Source organism: Cladophialophora yegresii (genome assembly GCF_000585515.1).
Source record: "Cladophialophora yegresii CBS 114405 chromosome Unknown aczIN-supercont1.4, whole genome shotgun sequence".
Taxonomy (NCBI): Eukaryota; Fungi; Ascomycota; class Eurotiomycetes; order Chaetothyriales; family Herpotrichiellaceae; genus Cladophialophora; species Cladophialophora yegresii.
The window spans coordinates 2,546,295-2,565,215 of record NW_006913048.1 but is presented as its reverse complement, the minus strand read 5'-3'; the positions used below and the strand labels follow the sequence as shown (position 1 = coordinate 2,565,215).

At 54.6% G+C, this 18,921-nt stretch overlaps 6 protein-coding genes across 6 annotated transcripts; 5 read left to right on the top strand and 1 right to left on the bottom strand.

Annotated features, from left to right (window-relative positions):
• Window positions 1-26: 26 nt before the first annotated feature.
• On the top strand, window positions 27-5,166 carry A1O7_06267 (DNA replication ATP-dependent helicase Dna2; the record flags this gene model as incomplete). Its single annotated transcript, XM_007760270.1, has 2 exons — window positions 27-1,517; window positions 1,576-5,166. 2 exons carry the CDS (start codon window positions 27-29, stop codon window positions 5,164-5,166), a joined length of 5,082 nt encoding a protein of 1,693 aa, XP_007758460.1.
• A 426-nt stretch (window positions 5,167-5,592) lies between these two features.
• On the top strand, window positions 5,593-7,782 carry A1O7_06266 (uncharacterized protein; the record flags this gene model as incomplete). The annotated part of the gene is made up of 1 exon (XM_007760269.1): window positions 5,593-7,782. The coding sequence occupies one exon, from the start codon at window positions 5,593-5,595 to the stop codon at window positions 7,780-7,782; it is 2,190 nt and encodes a 729-aa protein (XP_007758459.1).
• Window positions 7,783-8,248: 466 nt separating this feature from the next.
• A1O7_06265 (uncharacterized protein) lies at window positions 8,249-9,739 on the bottom strand (the record flags this gene model as incomplete). Its single annotated transcript, XM_007760268.1, has 2 exons — window positions 8,249-9,582; window positions 9,634-9,739. 2 exons carry the CDS (start codon window positions 9,737-9,739, stop codon window positions 8,249-8,251), a joined length of 1,440 nt encoding a protein of 479 aa, XP_007758458.1.
• A 1,213-nt stretch (window positions 9,740-10,952) lies between these two features.
• On the top strand, window positions 10,953-12,986 carry A1O7_06264 (AGC/NDR/NDR protein kinase; the record flags this gene model as incomplete). The annotated part of the gene is made up of 3 exons (XM_007760267.1): window positions 10,953-12,097; window positions 12,148-12,627; window positions 12,674-12,986. 3 exons carry the CDS (start codon window positions 10,953-10,955, stop codon window positions 12,984-12,986), a joined length of 1,938 nt encoding a protein of 645 aa, XP_007758457.1.
• A 538-nt stretch (window positions 12,987-13,524) lies between these two features.
• A1O7_06263 (uncharacterized protein) lies at window positions 13,525-14,226 on the top strand (the record flags this gene model as incomplete). The annotated part of the gene is made up of 3 exons (XM_007760266.1): window positions 13,525-13,530; window positions 13,598-13,715; window positions 13,814-14,226. The coding sequence occupies 3 exons, from the start codon at window positions 13,525-13,527 to the stop codon at window positions 14,224-14,226; spliced, it is 537 nt and encodes a 178-aa protein (XP_007758456.1).
• A 375-nt stretch (window positions 14,227-14,601) lies between these two features.
• On the top strand, window positions 14,602-17,219 carry A1O7_06262 (uncharacterized protein; the record flags this gene model as incomplete). Its single annotated transcript, XM_007760265.1, has 2 exons — window positions 14,602-16,122; window positions 16,176-17,219. 2 exons carry the CDS (start codon window positions 14,602-14,604, stop codon window positions 17,217-17,219), a joined length of 2,565 nt encoding a protein of 854 aa, XP_007758455.1.
• Between the last annotated feature and the right edge of the window lie 1,702 nt (window positions 17,220-18,921).

The following is an 18,921-nucleotide window of genomic DNA, read 5'->3' as shown; positions in this document are numbered from 1 at the left end:
TCCATATCTTGACCGTCGTTATCATCATGCCATCGGCCCCGCTGGGTGTCACGTCACAATCCAGGAAGAAGCCCAGGACGTCCGCATCTAATGGAAGGCAGTGTGCAGCCGAAGACAAGGAAAACCAGACTGCTGAGGGCGCCCTAAACAGTCTAGAACGAGATCGCACCGGTTGCACCGAGCAGAATGGGCTTTCAGAAACCAGGTTACCGCAGACACCCACAGTCCGAATACCCATCGAAGACCTGATCGCAAACACTGAAGACGCCTACAATTGTGCCCCTCCACTCGCCACCCCCATCGACCACGTTCTCTGGCAAACAAACCCAGCAAGTTCAAATTCACTGGAAGCTGCCGACGCCACTCAAAGAAGCAGGAAACGCGCTCACAGTTCTTCGCCCGCTTCGTCGCAGCAACTCTCTGCGCACAAGGATGCCATGAATCTAGACACATTGAACAAATCCCTGCGCACACCGAACAACGACCCGACGCAGGATCTTTGGAATCGTTACACTACTGCCAATGGGTTGAAAAAGGATACCAAGGAACCTACCTTGCCCGCATACCCTCATTTGCTGCCGTCTTCCCCTCAGACACCCAGTACGACGGATAGGGACAGTGGCCTGCGGAGGACGCACAGCTGCGGAGTTGAATGGCCTACCTCAAAAGCAAAGCGCAGGAGGATGGATGAGCAAAACAGCCGAACGAAGGAGTTGTTCGCCGCCTCTCGAAAGGAAATCCTGCGGCGCGATCTGCCCAACAACACCCGTGTCGGACTTCTGCTTGAGAAGATTCAGGAAAGTCTGACCAAGAAAACCGATGCGCCGGAAAGCCCTTCGAGCTCTTCACCTCTCCCTGACAGGCGCTCGCAAGCGCTAGTCTCACCTACAAGGCCACCAAACAGAACAAGAGGCGACTCTAGTGGTCCTCGTGGCGCCACCCAATCGTCTCAGAAAAGGTCGCCTCTGAAGCACGGTGTTTCGCGTGATGCTTCTTTCTCGACAGATTTCAGTGATGATCCGTTCGATGCCGACGCCCTCGCATGTGTCGAGCAGGTACTTGCCCAATCCCAGGTGAATAATGAAGACGATGGCGGTGTGTCTCATGCTGGGGATGGTTCTGGGCAGAGACCAGCGTCTCAGTCTCACGCTGCTGCTGAGATTGTCCACACTAATACCGCTCGAGATCCATACCAGCCTATCCCGGCGGAGATAGCAATGCCGCGGCAACCACAAAAGATCTCGACACAAGCAGATTTTGACGAGTTTGATGACGACGATGACGATGACTTAATGAACGAGATGCTCGACCTTGCAGCACAATATGACTCTCAGCGGCAAGCACCGGTGGCAGAACAGGCGGCTGTTGCACAGCCAACTTCGCAGGCGGATATAGAAACCAAGCACCTTGAAACACTTGATGAGTTTGAAGACGCCTTCGATGATGACGATGAACTATGGGAAAACATTGCGAATGCAACACAAAAGGGGAGGACGCCTGTTGGATCAAAAAATCATGTATGTTTCGCGACGCATTGAACTTGGTTGATGAGATGCATGCTGATAGGATACATAGACGTCAATCAATAATCGAGCTATCAACCGCTATCTCATCCTTGATGTCTTTGACCACCAGTACGAATCCAAGCCTGACCGTACGCGGCCTGAGAAGCTGCTCTCGGTCAAAGATGAGAGGACAAAGAGGCTCTACAACATCCACTTACGGGAGTCGTGGTATGACACGCGGTGTACCAAGGGCTCCTACGTCCACATCATCGGCCGATTCGATCGTACAGGCCGGTGCGTGGTTGACGATGCTGACAACATGATCATTCTTCACCCGGACCACCTCATCTCGTCGACTGTCGTGGGCGACTCCTTCACTTGTATGCGCCGCGCCGTCCTCCAAGACAGGGTAAAAGCAACCAATGCAGCTAGTCAGCCTCAAGTGTACGGCCACATACTCCATGAGGTCTTCGGACACGCGTTGACGCTTAACAAATGGGACCGCCAAACATTCCGAGAAATCATTGACAAGGTTCTGCTCTCTTACATTGAGTCGTTGTATGAAATTGGAGTCCGCATCCCAGACGCGACAGAATATCTTCTGGGCAAGCAAAGCGAGCTGATGGGATGGGCAAGTGTTTTCGTTGGTGATACTCTGTCTGCAGATGCTGTCATCCGCGATCGACATGGCGTCCTCGTGCCAGCAACCATCAACAAGTTGCTGGAACTTGAAGAACATATCTGGTCGCCGATGTACGGACTGAAGGGCAACATCGATGCCACGGTGCAAGCGCAAATGAAGCTGCTAAACGATGAAAAGCCTCGAACCCTTCTCGTACCGTTCGAACTCAAGACTGGCAAGAGAGACAATGTTGAGCAGCACCGTGTTCAGACCGCACTTTATACACTCCTACTATCGGATAGATACGACATCAACGTCACCTGCGGCATGCTGTACTACCTGGAGACCAATAAAACGTTCCGCGTCGAAGGCATCAGGAACGAAATCCGTCACATGATCATCGAGAGAAACGAACTGGCATGCTATGTCCACGACAAGCTGGCTTTACCACCAATGATCAAGAAGCAGCATATGTGCAAGAGTTGCTATTCGAAAGCGGCGTGCTTCACCTACCATAAGCTGTGTGAAGATGGCACGGCCGAATCTAGCGGCCTGGGCGACAGATTCACTGAGGTTGTCGGCCATTTGTCTCCTACCCATCAGGCCTTCTTCAAGAAATGGGACGATTTGCTCACCAAGGAAGAGCGAGACTCGATGAAATTCCGCCGAGAACTCTGGACAATGCTGGGCTCAGAGCGAGAGGCCGTTGGACGATGCTTTTCAGAAGTGGTGATCCAGCCAGGATCGGCATTCGAGAATCCTGCCAGTTCAAAGATTAACAGATTTGAATACACTTTTGTCAAACAGAAACACCGACCAGGCTTCTCTTTTACCGAGTCACAAATCACCATTGGAGAACCGATTGTGATTTCCGATGAGAAAGGGCATTTCAACTTTGCGGCAGGGTTCGTGACGAACGTGCGACCTAACAGAGTTGTGGTGATGGTCGACCGGCGGCTACAACGGGCGCAGCGCAAGACGGAAGGCTTTGACCCTGTTCACAACCAAGTCTTCTCCGCCCAGGATAGTGTTGGCCAGGGCCTACCTTCTCCGTCTTCGCAATCTGAAGACCCTATCCTGTACCGCATTGACAAGGATGAGTTTGCGAATGGAATGGCGACAGCTCGGAACAATCTTCTGCGGATCATGGAGAAGGATCTCTGGCGAGCACACGAGCTTCGGCAGCTGATCATCGAAAACAAGCCCCCGGAGCTCAAGATCACGTCAACGGGCTACACGCTCTCTGGGCCTGCATCCCAACAAAACCTCAATATCGATCAACAGAGGGCTCTCGAGAAGGTGATGAGCGCCAAGGACTACGCCCTCGTACTCGGTATGCCTGGAACTGGCAAAACCACGACCATTGCTCATATCATCCGTGCTCTTGTCTCCCAGGGCAAGTCGGTCCTGTTGGCATCCTATACGCATACCGCCGTGGACAATATTTTGCTGAAAATCAAGGACGACAAGATCCCCATTCTGCGCATTGGAGCTGTCAACAAAGTACATCCGGACGTGCGTTCATTTGCGGATATTTCTGGCATACCCAAACGCACGGTTGAGGAACTGCATGCGTCCTGGCACGAAAGCAAAGTTGTGGCAACTACGTGCTTGGGCGTCAACCATGGCATATTCAATGCCAGAACCTTCGACTATTGTATTGTGGACGAGGCTTCCCAGATCACGTTGCCTGTCTGTCTCGGTCCCATCAGGATGGCCAAGACCTTCATCCTGGTTGGTGATCACTATCAATTACCCCCGTTGGTTCAGAACAAACAAGCCATGGATGGTGGATTGGATATCAGTCTCTTCAAATTACTGTCGGAGGCACAACCAGACTGTGTCGTCAGTCTCGAACACCAGTACCGAATGGCCGAAGACATCATGCTGCTGTCCAAGGAGCTTGTATACTCGGGTCGAATCAAGTGCGGCAATGAGACCGTTGCGAAACGAATGCTATTGATACCCGATCTGGAAGCTGGGCTAGCAGCACATCATTTCACGGCATCGTCCTGGCCCAAGTCCAGCCACAGCACGCAAGCCATTTGTGTTGCGGACGCCCGTTGCTGGCTTCAGCGGGCATTGGTTCCGTCCTCTCGGTGTCTGTTTCTCAACACCGACACAATCGCTCCAAGTGGCACCGCTCGCGAAACAGCGGCAGGCGCCCGGATTACCAACGCAGTTGAGTCAATCCTGACAGCGCAGCTCGTCACGACATTGATCCAGTCGGGCGTTTCGCCCCGCTCGATCGGCGTCATTACCTTTTATCGGTCTCAGCTCGCACTCCTGAAGGCAGATGTCAAGTCTCTTGCCGGTTCTGTTGCCGCCGGTGAGGTTGAAATGCACACGGCCGATAAATACCAGGGACGAGACAAGGACGTGGTGATTCTGAGCTGTGTCCGAAGCAATGACAACAACCATGTGGGTGACCTTCTCAAGGATTGGCGACGAGTGAACGTGGCAGTGACACGAGCAAGGAGTAAGATGTTGATTCTGGGAAGTATAAGTACTCTGGCCGGCAGTGGCGTGCCCATTTTACAAGGGTTAACGAAGATCATGACTGAGGCAGGATGGCTTCTGGAACTGCCAGGTGGAGTGTGCGGTATGCATTACTTCGAGGCCGCCTTCACTCAAGGAAATCCACACACGCAGCGGAGCGTCCCTGAAGGTCCTGGGACACAGGCGATGTCCAAGTCAGCGTCGCCAGCAAAGAAGAGAAAGCAACCGTTGGGCCCATTGGGCAACGGTAGCGTTGCTGGAAACCTCAGTCCTGCGAAGAAACAAAAGCAGAAACAGTATCAGGTCCAAGGGGTCCTGCGACAGCCAGGCAAGGTGATTCGAGGAAATGCTCTTGTCGGCGGTCGCGGCGACGGTCTCAAGAAGTTCTTGGATAACAGACCAGTCATGCGGGACGTGCTTAACGAGCTCTCTACTGACCGCGTGCACAGTGAGAATGTGGACTCTCAGGATCACGGACCCGCGGATATGTTCGAGTATATGGATGCGGATTTTGATGCATTGGACTTGGAAGTATTTTGATCATGGGCGAGTGTGGTGCACATAGCATAGCATCGGCGGACATAGGATACCGTACTGGGAATGGTCTTTTGGATGAGACGCCGCCGAATGCGAACAGTACCGCTGGTAAGAAACGATAGCATGACGTGGAGAGGGTGGAAGGTAGTTTACCTTCGCAAGCCATGGTATGTAGGTCGAAGATACAATATTGTCCACCGAAGTGTCTGTTACTCGAGTAGCTGCAAGTATATTTCAGGACTGTGACCCGGCGGCTGAGCGGGAAGATTGTGGATGCTGATCATCTGCCAGCTTTACACACAAGGCTGGACTCGTCTTATGTACCGGCGACAGTCTACATATCGTGACTTATGCCACCGCTCGACTGCTCCATCGGCGCAGTCTGCAATTTAGGTTGCACTGTGCAGTACCAGGCCGACATCGTGTGCAATGGCGACTGGGGAATACCATCATGGTCAACGACGCAGCTACGCCGGCGCCCTCTGCACGGTCCGCCACTTTGGTCCTCTCCCTAACGCAAAGGGCGAGTGGCTCGGCGTGGAATGGGACGACCCTACCCGTGGGAAGCACGACGGGCAACATCAAGGGAGGCGTGTCTTCCGGTGTCTTTCGTCTTCACCTACTGCTGCGTCCTTCCTGCGGCCGTCAAGGAAGCCAGACCCGGAGAGAACCCTCCTAGAGGCGATCAAATTCAAATACGCTCCGAGTAGCGTCCCGGGTCGTAACGATGTGAACGACGCGATTGAAATTTCCGGCAAGGTCGTCGAAGAAGTCGGCTTCGACCGCATCCAGCAACAGCTGTCCGTTCTCGCGGACTTGAAGATCGTGCTTGTCGACGAGCTGGTCGTCTCAGGCATCGCTCCGCGTGGCGCCTCACAAGAAGACATCCGCCAGGCCCAGCAAGACCTTGCTCAGACGTGCCCGAACATCACGGAGTTGGACTTGGGCTGGAACGTCATCGAGACGTGGCAGGATGTGCTGGACATGTGCGCGCCTCTACCCAAGCTGAAAATCCTGAAAGCAGGCGGTCTGCGGCTACGGGAGTTCAGGGCGAGAGTTCCGAGAGAGCATCCCTTGCGGAACATCGACGAGCTGCACCTCAACGAGAACCTGCTCACGCCGGACCAGATCATCGAGATCCTGTTCTTCGCGAGACATTGCAACTTTGAGTCTCTAAGGACTTTGGCCCTGTCGCTCAACGAACTCGCATCGCTTGACTTTGACGACAGCGCTGGCGTTGACGATGACGGTGACTGGCGCCGATGCCCGTCCGTCACGAGTGTCATCCTTGACAACAACAATTTCACAAGTCTAGCCTTCCTGCCGACGTTGTTTGGCCTGTTCCCGAGCCTGACGTCGCTCTCGCTGCCAGGCAACGCCGTCTCCGCTCTCGGCCTGGACTCGTCGGCGTCTTTCCCGACGCTGGAGACCTTGAACCTAGCAGGCAACCGAATCCAGGAATATTCATTTATCGACCGCCTCCCTATCCTCTTTCCAAATCTCACGTCTCTCCGCATCTCACGGAACCGCCTGTACGAGCCGGGTAACGTCCAAGATGAGGGAGGAGACGACCGACGCTCACAAGCCCCAGGTACTTCCACCTCAGACTCGACGTCCTACTACTTGACTCTCGCACGCATACCGGGCCTAAAGTCATTGAATTACACCACCATCATGCCCCGCGACCGCGAAGAAGGCGAGATCTACTACCTCTCTGTCGCGGAGCGAGAAATCAAGACCATCCTGGCGGGCAGCGATCAAGCCCCCGGTGCCACCGGTACCGGTATGGGTACCACGACCCACAACCTCTCCCGAGCCCGTCAGAGACACCCTCTCTACTCGACCTTGTGCGCAAAGTACGACCGCGATGATCTCCTTCAGATATACACCCAGACCGCCCGATCTTCGGCCCCTCCGACCTCTCCGCTGCCCGCCGATGGACCGGAGTCCCACAAGAACTACACTGACTACGCCCCCGGCACGCTCGGCGCCCGCCTCGTCGACGCATACTTTTACATCCCACCCTCAGCCTCACCTCCCACCACCACCGACCCCGGCAGCTCCGCTGGCGCAACACCGTCTCCGCGGCAGCCACTCCGCCGCCTCCTCCCCACCACGATCTCCGTCTTCCGCCTCAAATCGCTGGTCGCCCGACACTTTGGCCTCCCCGCGCTGCGGTTCGCGCTCGTGTACGAATCGCACGAATACGACCCCATCGAACCCATCCACAGCACGAGGAACACGGGGGTCGGGACATGGGGCAAGGAATCATGGGACGGGTGGGGTGATTGGGACGTCGATCAGTCGGATGATTCGGACGAAGAGGAGCGGGAGGAGCAGAAGACGACTGAGAATCCCCCACTTCCTTTGCGCGGAGGCGATGTCGGCGTGAATGAGGACGAGGGAGCAGATGCCCAGGCTCCTACGCCCACGTTCGTCGTCCGCGAGGGCCACCGGTTCAAGAAGCGCGAGACGCTCATCTTGGATGGGATGAGGCCTTGGGGGGATTTTTTGGATGTGGATGGTCCCGCTCCCGCTCCCGCGCCCGTTCCTGCCTCTGGTCCGGGCCAGACGCGGCGGAGGGCGAGGGATGTCAGGGTGCGTGTGGAGGTTGTGTAGAAGTCTTGGACAGATCACACGACATGATAGCGTAGCATAGCGGAGCGGAGCAAAGCAGAGCAGAGCGTCACGTACACTAGAAGAATCATGTATAAATGCTCTACACGGCACGATAGCATAGCGGAACAGAGCAGAGCTGCACGTAGGATCATCTCAGATAGCATAGAATAGAACGGGTCAGAGTAAAGAAAGACCTTGGATTTGAGCTCGAGGAGGGCCTCTGGTCGAGAGATCTGGCGGGGTCCCTTAATTATAGACAAAACTATTTGTACATGTACCGGTGGTGGAGAAGTAGAAGAATACCCCAGTAAGCTGTAGAGTTGAGGGATAGGTTCGACGCATCGTGGGCAGGGACGTTGCACGGATAGATCGAGCGCCCACTGACCTGCCACTTCCCAAGGCTTCGCAGGCGGCCGGCTACACATGAGAGTTGTGGAGTTGCCCTTGCCTCTTCGAACAGCGGCCTCTAGTCGTCGTCCAAATTCCCGATTAAGACTTTCTCCTTCCTCAAATCCACTGGGTCGGGCACATTCGGCTTCTCAACTCCGCTGGCAAGCCTGTTTGCTCGGGCTTCTTCTTCGGGTTGCAGGTCGAACTTTCTCATGCGGGAACCTATCCTCTCGTCGATGACGATGTCGGCTGTCCAGATGGGTTCCGACGTGTCGTCTTCTTTCCGCGGCTTACGGACGGATTTGTGCCATCTCGACTCTTCATCGATGAGCAGGGACTGTTGTTCCCAGAAGACCTGGCTCTGGCTGAGTGGGGAGGACGATGTCGGCGAAGCATCTGATTCGGGAGCTCTCGTGGCTACGGGGTCGATGTCGGATGGAGTATCTGAGAAGGAGGAGAAAGAAGAGCCTTGTTCGTACGGCCGGCCGGCGGCCAGGACGATGGCTGCGGTTTCCCGTCCAATCCGGTCGGCGAGATGTCGACGGGTGAGAAAGTTGTAGATTCTTTGCGGAGTCTTGAGGAAGCCGAGGAGGTGTTGTTGATGGATGGGTTGGGAGGGTTCGAAGATACTGGGTGTATTTGCAGACGGGGTGGCGGAGGAGTATTTATCAATGGGGAGGTATGATGGCGGAGGGTATGGTTTCTTCTTCTCCTCCGCTTTCTTCTCTTCTTCTGGTGTCTTTTCTGATTCGGGGTTTGCCACGTCGGAGTTCTCGGTTGTTGAGGCGGGATCGTCTGTTCGAGCTTTGGTGGGCGGATGTATGGGTGAGGCATCGACTTCTGAGGGCGGAGGGGGAGGTTCGGTGATAGGCCCGAGCCAGCCTTCATGCAGCCCTCTAATGTACTCCTTCCATGTGTGTCTGCCCAGGACAAGGTCTCCGCGGACACCAGACTCGGGCAGGATTTGCATTTTCTCCCGCACCATATCGATCGCAGCTTCAGCGTCCATCTCTGGCTCCAACGCATCGGCACCTTTCTCGCCGCGTTTCCGCCGCAGTCTTCGGATCTGCTCTGCTGTGCCGTATCGCACGTCTCCTTCTTTTCGGCCTTCGATCACGTCGTAATCCATCGCGGCAGCCACCAACACCGGCTTTACGTAGTCTTTGAAGTATTGCCGGGACGGTCTGATGCCATCGCCTGGAGGTGCGGAAATGAAGACGGTCAACTTGCGTGGCATCTGATTAACAGGCAGAGGCTGTTGGGCGACATGTGCGACCAGGTCGCACCACTTCTTTTGAGCCTTCTTCTTCTCCCGCTTATCGTAGACGACAGCTGCGGTCCAGGAGCCGACAATGGTGAGAAATATCATCCAGTTCCGCGAAGGCAGTCTCATCCGAAAGTTGGGCATCCCTGTGGCTTGTTAACAATGCTGGCCACACCTCGAGTCTCGACCCGACTGACCCATCATTCGAAAGACAGGATTCTGCTTCGGCGGAGGTTTGGGCGCTTCATACTTGATACCCTCCGGTAGGCCTTCAGGCTTGGGAGGTGTCTGGGTGTCCGTCATGGCGATGAGGGTACGCCGGGTGGTTTGCAGAGCAGGCTCAGCTCGATGTCAAGCTGGAGAAGTGCGCGTTACGTGCATGCGGACGAGTTCGACCAGAAAAAAGTGACGATCGGATATGCTTCTCCGACGGCGGCCTCTGAGTGGTCCCGGGGCACCTTCCACTCCGGGGCTGTCTCGTGCTCCAGCTTGTGCTGTCGCGCCGCCTCCCTTGGCGTCCTTGTGACTGCCACGTGATCATCTCTACAGTCAAGTCAAATCGACTTCTCAAACAACCAGCGTCAGAGGAAACCCCACCCTTGTGTTCTGACAGCCTTCTAAGCGACTTCTTCTGCTTCACCAAAACCCCTGGCCCGAGGCGATAGGTACCGTGGGACAAATGTGCGGGTAGGTGTCCCGAAAAACTCCTCCCCGAGACACTGGTTACCTGACCGACTGGAGTGGCTCCCTCCGTGTCCATGACCCGTTGACATGTGTTCCGTGCTCTGCGCACCTTTCAACCCTTGGGATCTTCTTCTCATCCGTCAAGCGGTGCAATGTAGAACAAGACCAAGCGAGATGTAACCACGCGAACAGCCATATGGCATGCATCGCGTACATGGTGTTTCCATCTGTGTCAGCCCAGGCACGCCCAGGGTAGCAGGGTGAGAACCAATCGCATGTGGGTGCCTGGCGATGAGCGCAAAGCCGCAAGCCATTGGGACGAAGGGGACAATGGATCACCCCAGTCAAGGTTAAGGGAGTGCCTTTAAGCTTGACGTTAGTGAGCGGCTCCAGTTGGTCAGCTGCCCCTAATTCCAAACTGTAAACTGCTACCGATCCGCTGTACTTGCACCCTATTTTTCCATGCCCTTTCCCTAACACTTCCTTCCTCCCCTGCTGCATTCTCCGTCTGGCACTTGCGTTACTGCAGGCAGTATATATCGAGGGCGTCTGGCCGCTTTGCGCTCCCATCTCCGTGCCCGTGCCAGCAGTCTTTGCAGAGACAGCCAGTGTTGGGCAAGTCAGTGACATTTCAAGTGAGAGAAAGGTGGGGGGCAGTACACCGACTCTTGTCGACCAAGGGTATTTCTCTGCACATTTCTCGGTGCAAGAAAGGCACACAGCGACTCAACGCGACCCTTCTGACGCTGTCGCTGCGGAGACAACATTCACGACCATTGTTGACGCTGCAGTGAGCGCGCAGTCGCAGAGAAACCCCCTGCACTGAGTCACCATGGACCACGACAATAACCGCCTACGACTGAACTTTCAGTTTGACAACCAACACAACTTTGACGCTGCCAACGCTCGAATGTATCCCACGACGCCCTCCACTTTCCCTCAGCCGATCTATGGCACTCAGCAGCACGAGTATGGCGGAGGTGCACTATCGCCCAATCCTACGGCCAATACTGGCTACTTCCTGAATCAACAATTCCCCCCTCAATCACAGCAATCTCAGTATCAGCAGCAATATGCGTATCAAGGACAACCCGGCCTCCAGTCTCCTCAACCGGCATACCAAGCTAACTCTAGACCCTACGGCGGAAACACCAATACCGACGCAACAAGTGGTCTAATACAGCAATTTTCGAACCAAGACTTGAGTGCCACACCACGTGGTAACGTCAATCGCACTCCGTCACCTGCAATGCCGCGTCCTCGAACGGCTGGTGAAGCAAGACAAGCACAGAATCCTTACCAGGGCCACCTAGCTCCACCAATGCCCAGACCGTCGCCGAAACCAGAAGAGGAGGAGCAGCCGAACCCGCGCAGATATTCAGACAACGTTGTCAAGCGAGGCACTGCCGCGAAGCAGTTGGTCAACAGCTTTTTCCAGGAGAACATTGAGCGAGCACGTGACCGGAATAGTCGCGCAAAAGAGCTGGAGGCGATACTGAAGAATCCGAGCATCAGTGATCTGGAAAAGCAAAAGGAAATGAACACCCTTGCACAGAAAGAGGCACGCTTCCTGCGCTTCATTCGGACAAGGGAGGTCCCTTCAAACTTTACAACCATCAAGGTCATTGGGAAAGGAGCATTTGGAGAAGTCAAGCTGGTACAGCGCAAGACCGACGGCAAAATCTATGCGCTGAAGTCTCTGATAAAGTCGGAAATGTTTAAGAAGGATCAACTGGCGCACGTCCGAGCAGAGCGTGATATTCTGGCTGATTCGAAAGACAACCCATGGCTCGTCAAGCTGCATGCTTCATTCCAGGACAACACCTACCTCTACATGCTGATGGAGTTCTTACCTGGCGGTGACTTGATGACCATGTTGATCAAGTATGAGATCTTTTCCGAAGACATTACGCGGTTCTACATGGCTGAGATCGTCATGGCCATCGAGGCCGTGCACAAACTCGGTTTCCTGCATCGGTAAGAGCCGCGTGTCAGCTGTAACAGGTCCATGCTAATACTGCATCTAGTGATATCAAACCCGACAACATTCTCCTAGACCGGGGTGGACACATCAAGTTGACCGATTTCGGTCTCTCCACGGGCGGACGCAAGCAGCACGAGAACTCATACTATCAGGCGCTCCTGAAGGCCGGAACTGATAGCAAGTCAGGAAACCGCAACTCGATGGCATTGAACGAACAGATCAATTTGACTGTCAGCAATCGAGGACTGGTGAACACTTGGAGGAAATCACGTCGTCATATGGCCTACTCGACTGTGGGAACTCCAGATTACATCGCCCCTGAAATCTTCCTCGGCCAAGGCTATACCTATCTGTGCGATTGGTGGTCTGTCGGGGCGATCATGTTCGAGTGCTTGGTGGGCTGGCCACCTTTCTGCGCCGAGGACACACATGACACCTACCGCAAAATCGTCAATTGGCGCGAGTCCTTATATTTCCCGGATGAGTTAGTTCTGGGTAGGGATGCCGAGGACATGATCAGAAGGTGAGTCGACCACATTATATGGCCTGAATGGTGCTAACTGGTGCAGCTTCCTCTGTGATGCGAATGATCGGCTGGGCAAAGAAGGTGGAGCTCACGACGGAGCATCACAGATCAAGAAACACCCATTTTTCCGTGGTGTCGTCTGGGACCAATTGCGCAAGATTCGAGCACCCTTTGAACCGAAATTGTCGTCGAACATTGATGTCAGCTACTTCCCCATCGACGAGATTCCACAAGAGGATAACAGCGCGGTGCACCGAGCACACGCCAAGCAGATCTCGCCTGAACAGGATGCTGAAATGAGCCTGCCCTTCATCGGATACACTTACAAAGCTTTTACTGCATTCCAGAATTCCTAGAGCGAAATGGCCGGCTTGCGAGGCGGAAAAGTTACGAACCCGGTTATGAGCAAAAAGTCACCACAGTAAGAGGTCTATGATTGAACGGCTGTGGCAATAGTATGTCCGCGACGAACTCGGTCTGCTCCATGTCTAGGCAGGCCCTGCTGGGTTCTCCGGTGATATGCTCTGGGTCGTGGAGAGGAGACCAAGGGGCATAACCATGGCGACGGATGGGTTACCCAGTGGATGAAGGGTTGCATTGGTCTAGGAATGAAAGGTGCTGTTGAAGCACCCCCTTCACATTTCGCAGCTGTCAGCATGTCTAGCCAGCATCTATTCCACCGAGGACAATTGCTACAAGTATTTGCAGGATTGCTCAATGCAGTCTTTTTTCCTATTGCTCTCCTCTATGCGTACAACCAAGTACCACCAGTGACGTCACACCCGACACCTTACCAGGCCTTCCTCATCGTGCATCTCGTGCAACAGGTTTATGAGCGTCGGCTGCTATAGCACGATTCAGCGTAGTTTGCAAAAGATACCTGCATTGTACAATATGGATGTGAGTCACGACCATGGTGCCTACCGGCATCCGATCCATGTGACGGCTGACTTAAGTACCTGACTAGGTCTTCTATACATACACGTATGGCACAGCGATCTGGCTCGGACTGCAAGCCGTGCCACTGGTTGTCTTTCCCAAGCTTGTGATAATGACCCTGGCGGAGGAAGGACATCAAACTTCAGGTAAGACCACGCGAGGTACCCACCCGACCCTTGGTGCCTGATGATGCCGCTGTTGTTCTCCTGCACGCGACTCTGACGTCTCGTGCTTCGAATCACAGATGTCGAAATCTACTTGAGCCGCTCACTCGGGTGTGCTTTGATGACTGTTGGGACAATCATCATGTTCTTCACTGGCACAATACCCCTAACGGCGGGCATAAGCGAACCCGTCAGCCTGGGAGACAACGACTTGAAAGCGCCCTATGCCCGGCCGATATTGCTGGTGACGACCTTCTTCCACAGCCTGAGCTTCATCTATTGCTACACGAGTTATGTCAATTACCAGCAGACGGGATTTGTGCTGGGCGCCCTCGGGTATGGCATCATGGCAAGTGTGGGACTGTGGACGGTCATTTTTGGAGACACGACGGCAAGGCTGTCGAAGAGAACAGGCGCTGACAAGCGAACTTCGGCATGGCCGTTCAAGAACACGCAGGCTTACGACAAGAGAAAGGACAAGAAGATGGGTTGAGATCGGAGCCAAGCACATGGTGGTTGTAGGCTGCAGTCAGTGGAGGATCAGACAGCCATCTGACCCACAGGTCAACGATCACTAGCACTGACTTTCGGACTATCAGAGGACCAACATCACCTGGAATAGAATCTGGCAGTGCTTAAAAAGAACTAGCCGTCATAAGTAATATCAGCATCGAGAAATCTCCATGTTGAGCACGGGGATAATTAGTCCATGTTCTTGGGGAGTCGATGCGGAGTCACGGGTGAGTCGTTAGTGACAAGTAAAAGCTCGCCACGGAGTCGCACCTCCTCGAGTCAAGTCGCCTCTCCTCTAAAGCGGCAGCATCCTCCTCTTCTCGCGGTCTCGCCGTTTAGCAAGCGCGTGGATGCAATGGACGCAGCAAACACCCACAGCCTTCAACAGTTCGCCGCGGCGGTTCAGCAATACGGCTTCGCCAACGAGCATGACGGGCCCTCCGCGTCCGACGATGCTCCCAACGCAGGCTATGCGCCGGCGGAAACTGTCGACGACAATCACAGCCAGTCCTATCCCATGAACACCGCGAACGGGTCCCCGAACGTACAGACAAGAAGACAAAGTAACATGCTGAGGAAGACAGGCAATCCCAACCCCACTCCCACAATGCGCAGCCCACAGCAGCCGCGTCCTGTCCAGACTAGGTCGTCGCAGACACCCTCCCGCAGCGGCAGTATGGCCACGGTCAATTCCATCCCGCAGGTACAAGCCGCGCAGACGCAGGCAAGCCAGCAACAGACGGACAATGTTCAAGACGAAATTAACTCCACGCCCTCCGGACAGCAAAATTCTTTCATCTTCAGAAACTCGTCATCCGCTTTCCCAAATGGCACCCCTACGCTTGCACGGTCACAGTCAAGTCAGTCTCAAGTCTACACCACTTCACAAGGAATCGTCCAAACGGACCCATGGGCCTCCCGTTTTAGATCGGACCCAGCAGAAGATGGAGTCAACGGCACCGCGACGGGCAACAATGACCAGGCTGAGACGGATCCTGCTGTAGCGGCCAATCCTTTCAGCGACACCTTCCCTCTGATTCCCAACCCTCCAGACCTTGAGGAATGGCGGGAAAATTTGTTCAACGTCAATGAGACCCTCGTCCTCTCCGAAGAGGAGTTTCTCACGTACTTTCCGCATGTCGACAATGTTTACTCGCACCGCTCGACCCAGAAGTACAAGCGGAAGGCTTTCGTTAGTCACTACTGGGACTGCCGACTGAAGGGCCGACCTAGCGGCACGCCCAAGAGCGACGATCCGAACAAGAAGAAGCGCAAGCGTACTGCTCGCGAGCGAGATTTATGTGATGTCAAGATCAAAATCACCGAGTACTTCAGCTCCGAAGAAGCGAGAAAGATGGGCTTGGAAGGCAACGCCAATGGTGCTGATATCGACCTCAACACTAATGGTGCCATGACTCACGACATGACCAACGCCGGCTATGGATCTGCAGACAGCAGCGCGCTCAACATCGTCATGGAAGACGGCAACCATGGCCTGGGTGGAACTCTCGGCGCGCTTGGAGGTGGTCTGATCGGCACTGTCGCGCCATCCAACAACAACTCCAGTGATCCGAACTTTGGCTTGCTGGAGCTTCCGCGGCCACTGCCACAAGGTCACCCTGGTGCCGACGGCAAGCGCTGGTACACCATCCAACGCGTTCGTGGCAATCCAGGAGGAGGCGCTGTCAAAGACAATAACAAACGAGACAGCAATGCTAATGGCGACGCCGACGATGACATCGACCAGTCGGTTCTGGATCCCAGTCTGGGCTATGACCTGAATCACAAGCATTCTCTAGAGGAAAGTGACCGAATCAAGAAAAACAGCGTGCAAAGATGGATGTTGAAGGAGGAAAAGGAGAAGAAGCGCTTGAGCGTATGTCCACCTCACTGACCACAGCTCTCTGTCTGAGCTAATTTTCGTCACAGAAAATTCCCATTGCCAACGCGAACCCGGCCGATCAAGTCACTGCAGCCAAGGAGTCCGTATCACCTTCTTTCCGTGCTTCGGGCATGGCCTACTTTACCGTCCGCTCTCACGCCGCCCCAGCACCGACAAAGATCACGTTGTTTGCCAACAGTTTCTGCCCCTTTGCGCAGCGGATCTGGATGGCCCTAGAAGTCAAAGGCATCCCCTATCAGATGGTCGAGATCATGCCTGCGAACGTGGACTCCTACCGGCCTCCAGAAATGCTCGAGGTGAACCCTGAGGGGAACATCCCTTCGATCAGACACGGCAACTGGGGCGTATGGGAAAGTGGCGTGGTGCTGGAATACTTGGAAGATCTTGCCATGGGACTTCCTCTGCTGCCTTTGGGCAACCCACAACTCCGCGCGCATTGTCGGCTGTGGACAGACCACATCAACCGCAAAATCCTGCCGAGCTTCTACAGCTTGTTGCTCACCCCGCCGCCGTCGCCGAACGGTGAACAACCGATGGGGATGGACGGGATGCATCTCGACGGTGGTGGTGGCGCCGACGCGCAGATCGCGGCTGCGGCGACCACTGCGCAGCACAGCATGCTCATCGCGACGTTGCAGAAGAACATCACGGCACTGGTCAACGCCAGTCATGCCACTGGACCTTTCTTCCTCGGAAACGAAATCGGTTATGTCGACGTGATCTTTGCGCCGTGGATCCTCCGCCTGTCCCGCGTGTTGAGCTATTACAGGCACTTTCCGCGCCCCGAGGTCGGGACGCGGTGGAGACAGTGGGTCGACGCCATTGAGGCGGATGATCATGTGCGACGGACCGTGAGCGACGAGAATTCATATCACGGCGTGTACAGAGGCGTGGGCGAGGACGGCTGGTGTGCCAAAGACGCGGTCAAGCCCATGGTGGAAATCCATTACGCCAGGAAGGTCGTCGCCCAGGAAGGCTTTGGACTCGGAGGGGACGTCTGGGGTCGACTGCCCGAGGAGGAGGCAGTGCATAATCCTGGTGGTGTGCAAATGGGCCAGGAGGTGTCTTGACGAGGAGTGGAGGCTTCCTTTGACGACGGCTTACAGAGAATCGCTCTGCGACGAATGTGACGGTGAGAGACAGTGAGACCGTCATTTGTAATGTACATGACATACGTGCCAGTCGTACAGACAGCATAGTGATCGACAATGACACTGAGATATGGTCAAATGGGTGGCTGTTTGAGCTGACTCTATCGGGTGCCCGTACCATTGTATCAAAGCGGGAGCATCTACCCCATGAGCAGAGGCTGAAGTGTCATACTAAAGGAAGGCTTTCGTGACCGGACTCGCCTCGCCTCGACACGCACTCCATGGGCAGACGAGCTGCGAAGGGTTGAACCCGACGCCAGATACTGTACCCTATCAGGGCAAAAATGACCCAGCAAGCCGCTGGCTGGATCTTTCCGTACCCTCGAGAATACAGTACTGTGTTGATATCTACACTTGAAGCATACTAGTATTGACCAGGAACCTCGATACGACTGGACTGTCCGAGGGAAAACGAGACAAGACACCCAGCGTAAACGAACAAAGGCACCTGGTACTGTAAACTCATGATTTTGCTGCCCGTACAAAAGACTTTCATTCTTCTGCTTGTTCCGCAGCCTCCCTATCCACCTACAGTACCTCCCGACCTATCTGTCTACCCTACCTACCTTCCTACCGGCCACATACCTCACTCTCATCCTCTCTATGAGTCAGCTTCGGCACAACCAAACTCAGCTCACCTATTGAATCTTTGGACCTGCGTCCCTGCGTTCGTGCGAGGCTTCGCGCTTTCCCATCTGCCCCCTCGCAGGGGGTCCTCGAACCCCGGAAATTGAGGACCTTAAGTGAGGACCTTAGCAGACTATCCCAAACAGGCAATCACAAGTTCACTGGGAGAACGTCCACGCATCTCAATGGAAGAAAACAGCTCTGAGGTCCATGACGACGCCGCTGATGCTGATATTGATGAGTTGATTTTCCCATTGAGAAGACTGTAGTAGAAAGAGTGAGGACACGCCTCGTCTTTCTGTTCGCTACGTACTCCGTACGGTATTTCACCATGCTGTGTTCTTCCGGGTCTGTCATATGATACCAGATCACATCACGACAACTCGACTCCTTTCTCCTCCTCGGGTCGCTGTATAATTACAGTTATCGGCACCAGGACCAGTACTGAGGATGGAATCATGAGATCACGTACGGCACAACATGTTAACGAAACCGCAGAGCAGGCGGTGGCTGTCACGTCCTTCTACCTATTGTACAGTGTCCTATCCTGTCCCACGGAGGCTACGCAGGTAGTAACCACGGGTCTCGTGCGAGGTTGAGAGTCATCAGTCGGATGGATCTCTTCATCTGGCTGCATGCATTGAAGACGCAGAGGAGTCAGGCAGGACATACTGTGAGATGATATGAACAACGACACAATTCCCAAGCCTCCTCGACTTCGAACATTCGAACACAGTCGATGTGCATTCTCTGGCTGGCCGACGTGATCACTGATCAGTCAACGGACGCTGCTTAGGAGGGTTTGTCGTACAAGAATAGGACCGGTCAGTTCTAGCTCTCGCAGGCCCTACTCTCTCTCACCACTTGATGCTACTCTCCACGTAGCGGTATGACCAGGCGAGCCGCTCCCTCCCAGAAGCCCATGCAAGAGATCTTGGTGGCCACCACGTTGCGAACGATTGTACGCACCTCGTCGCTCTTGCCTTCCTCACAA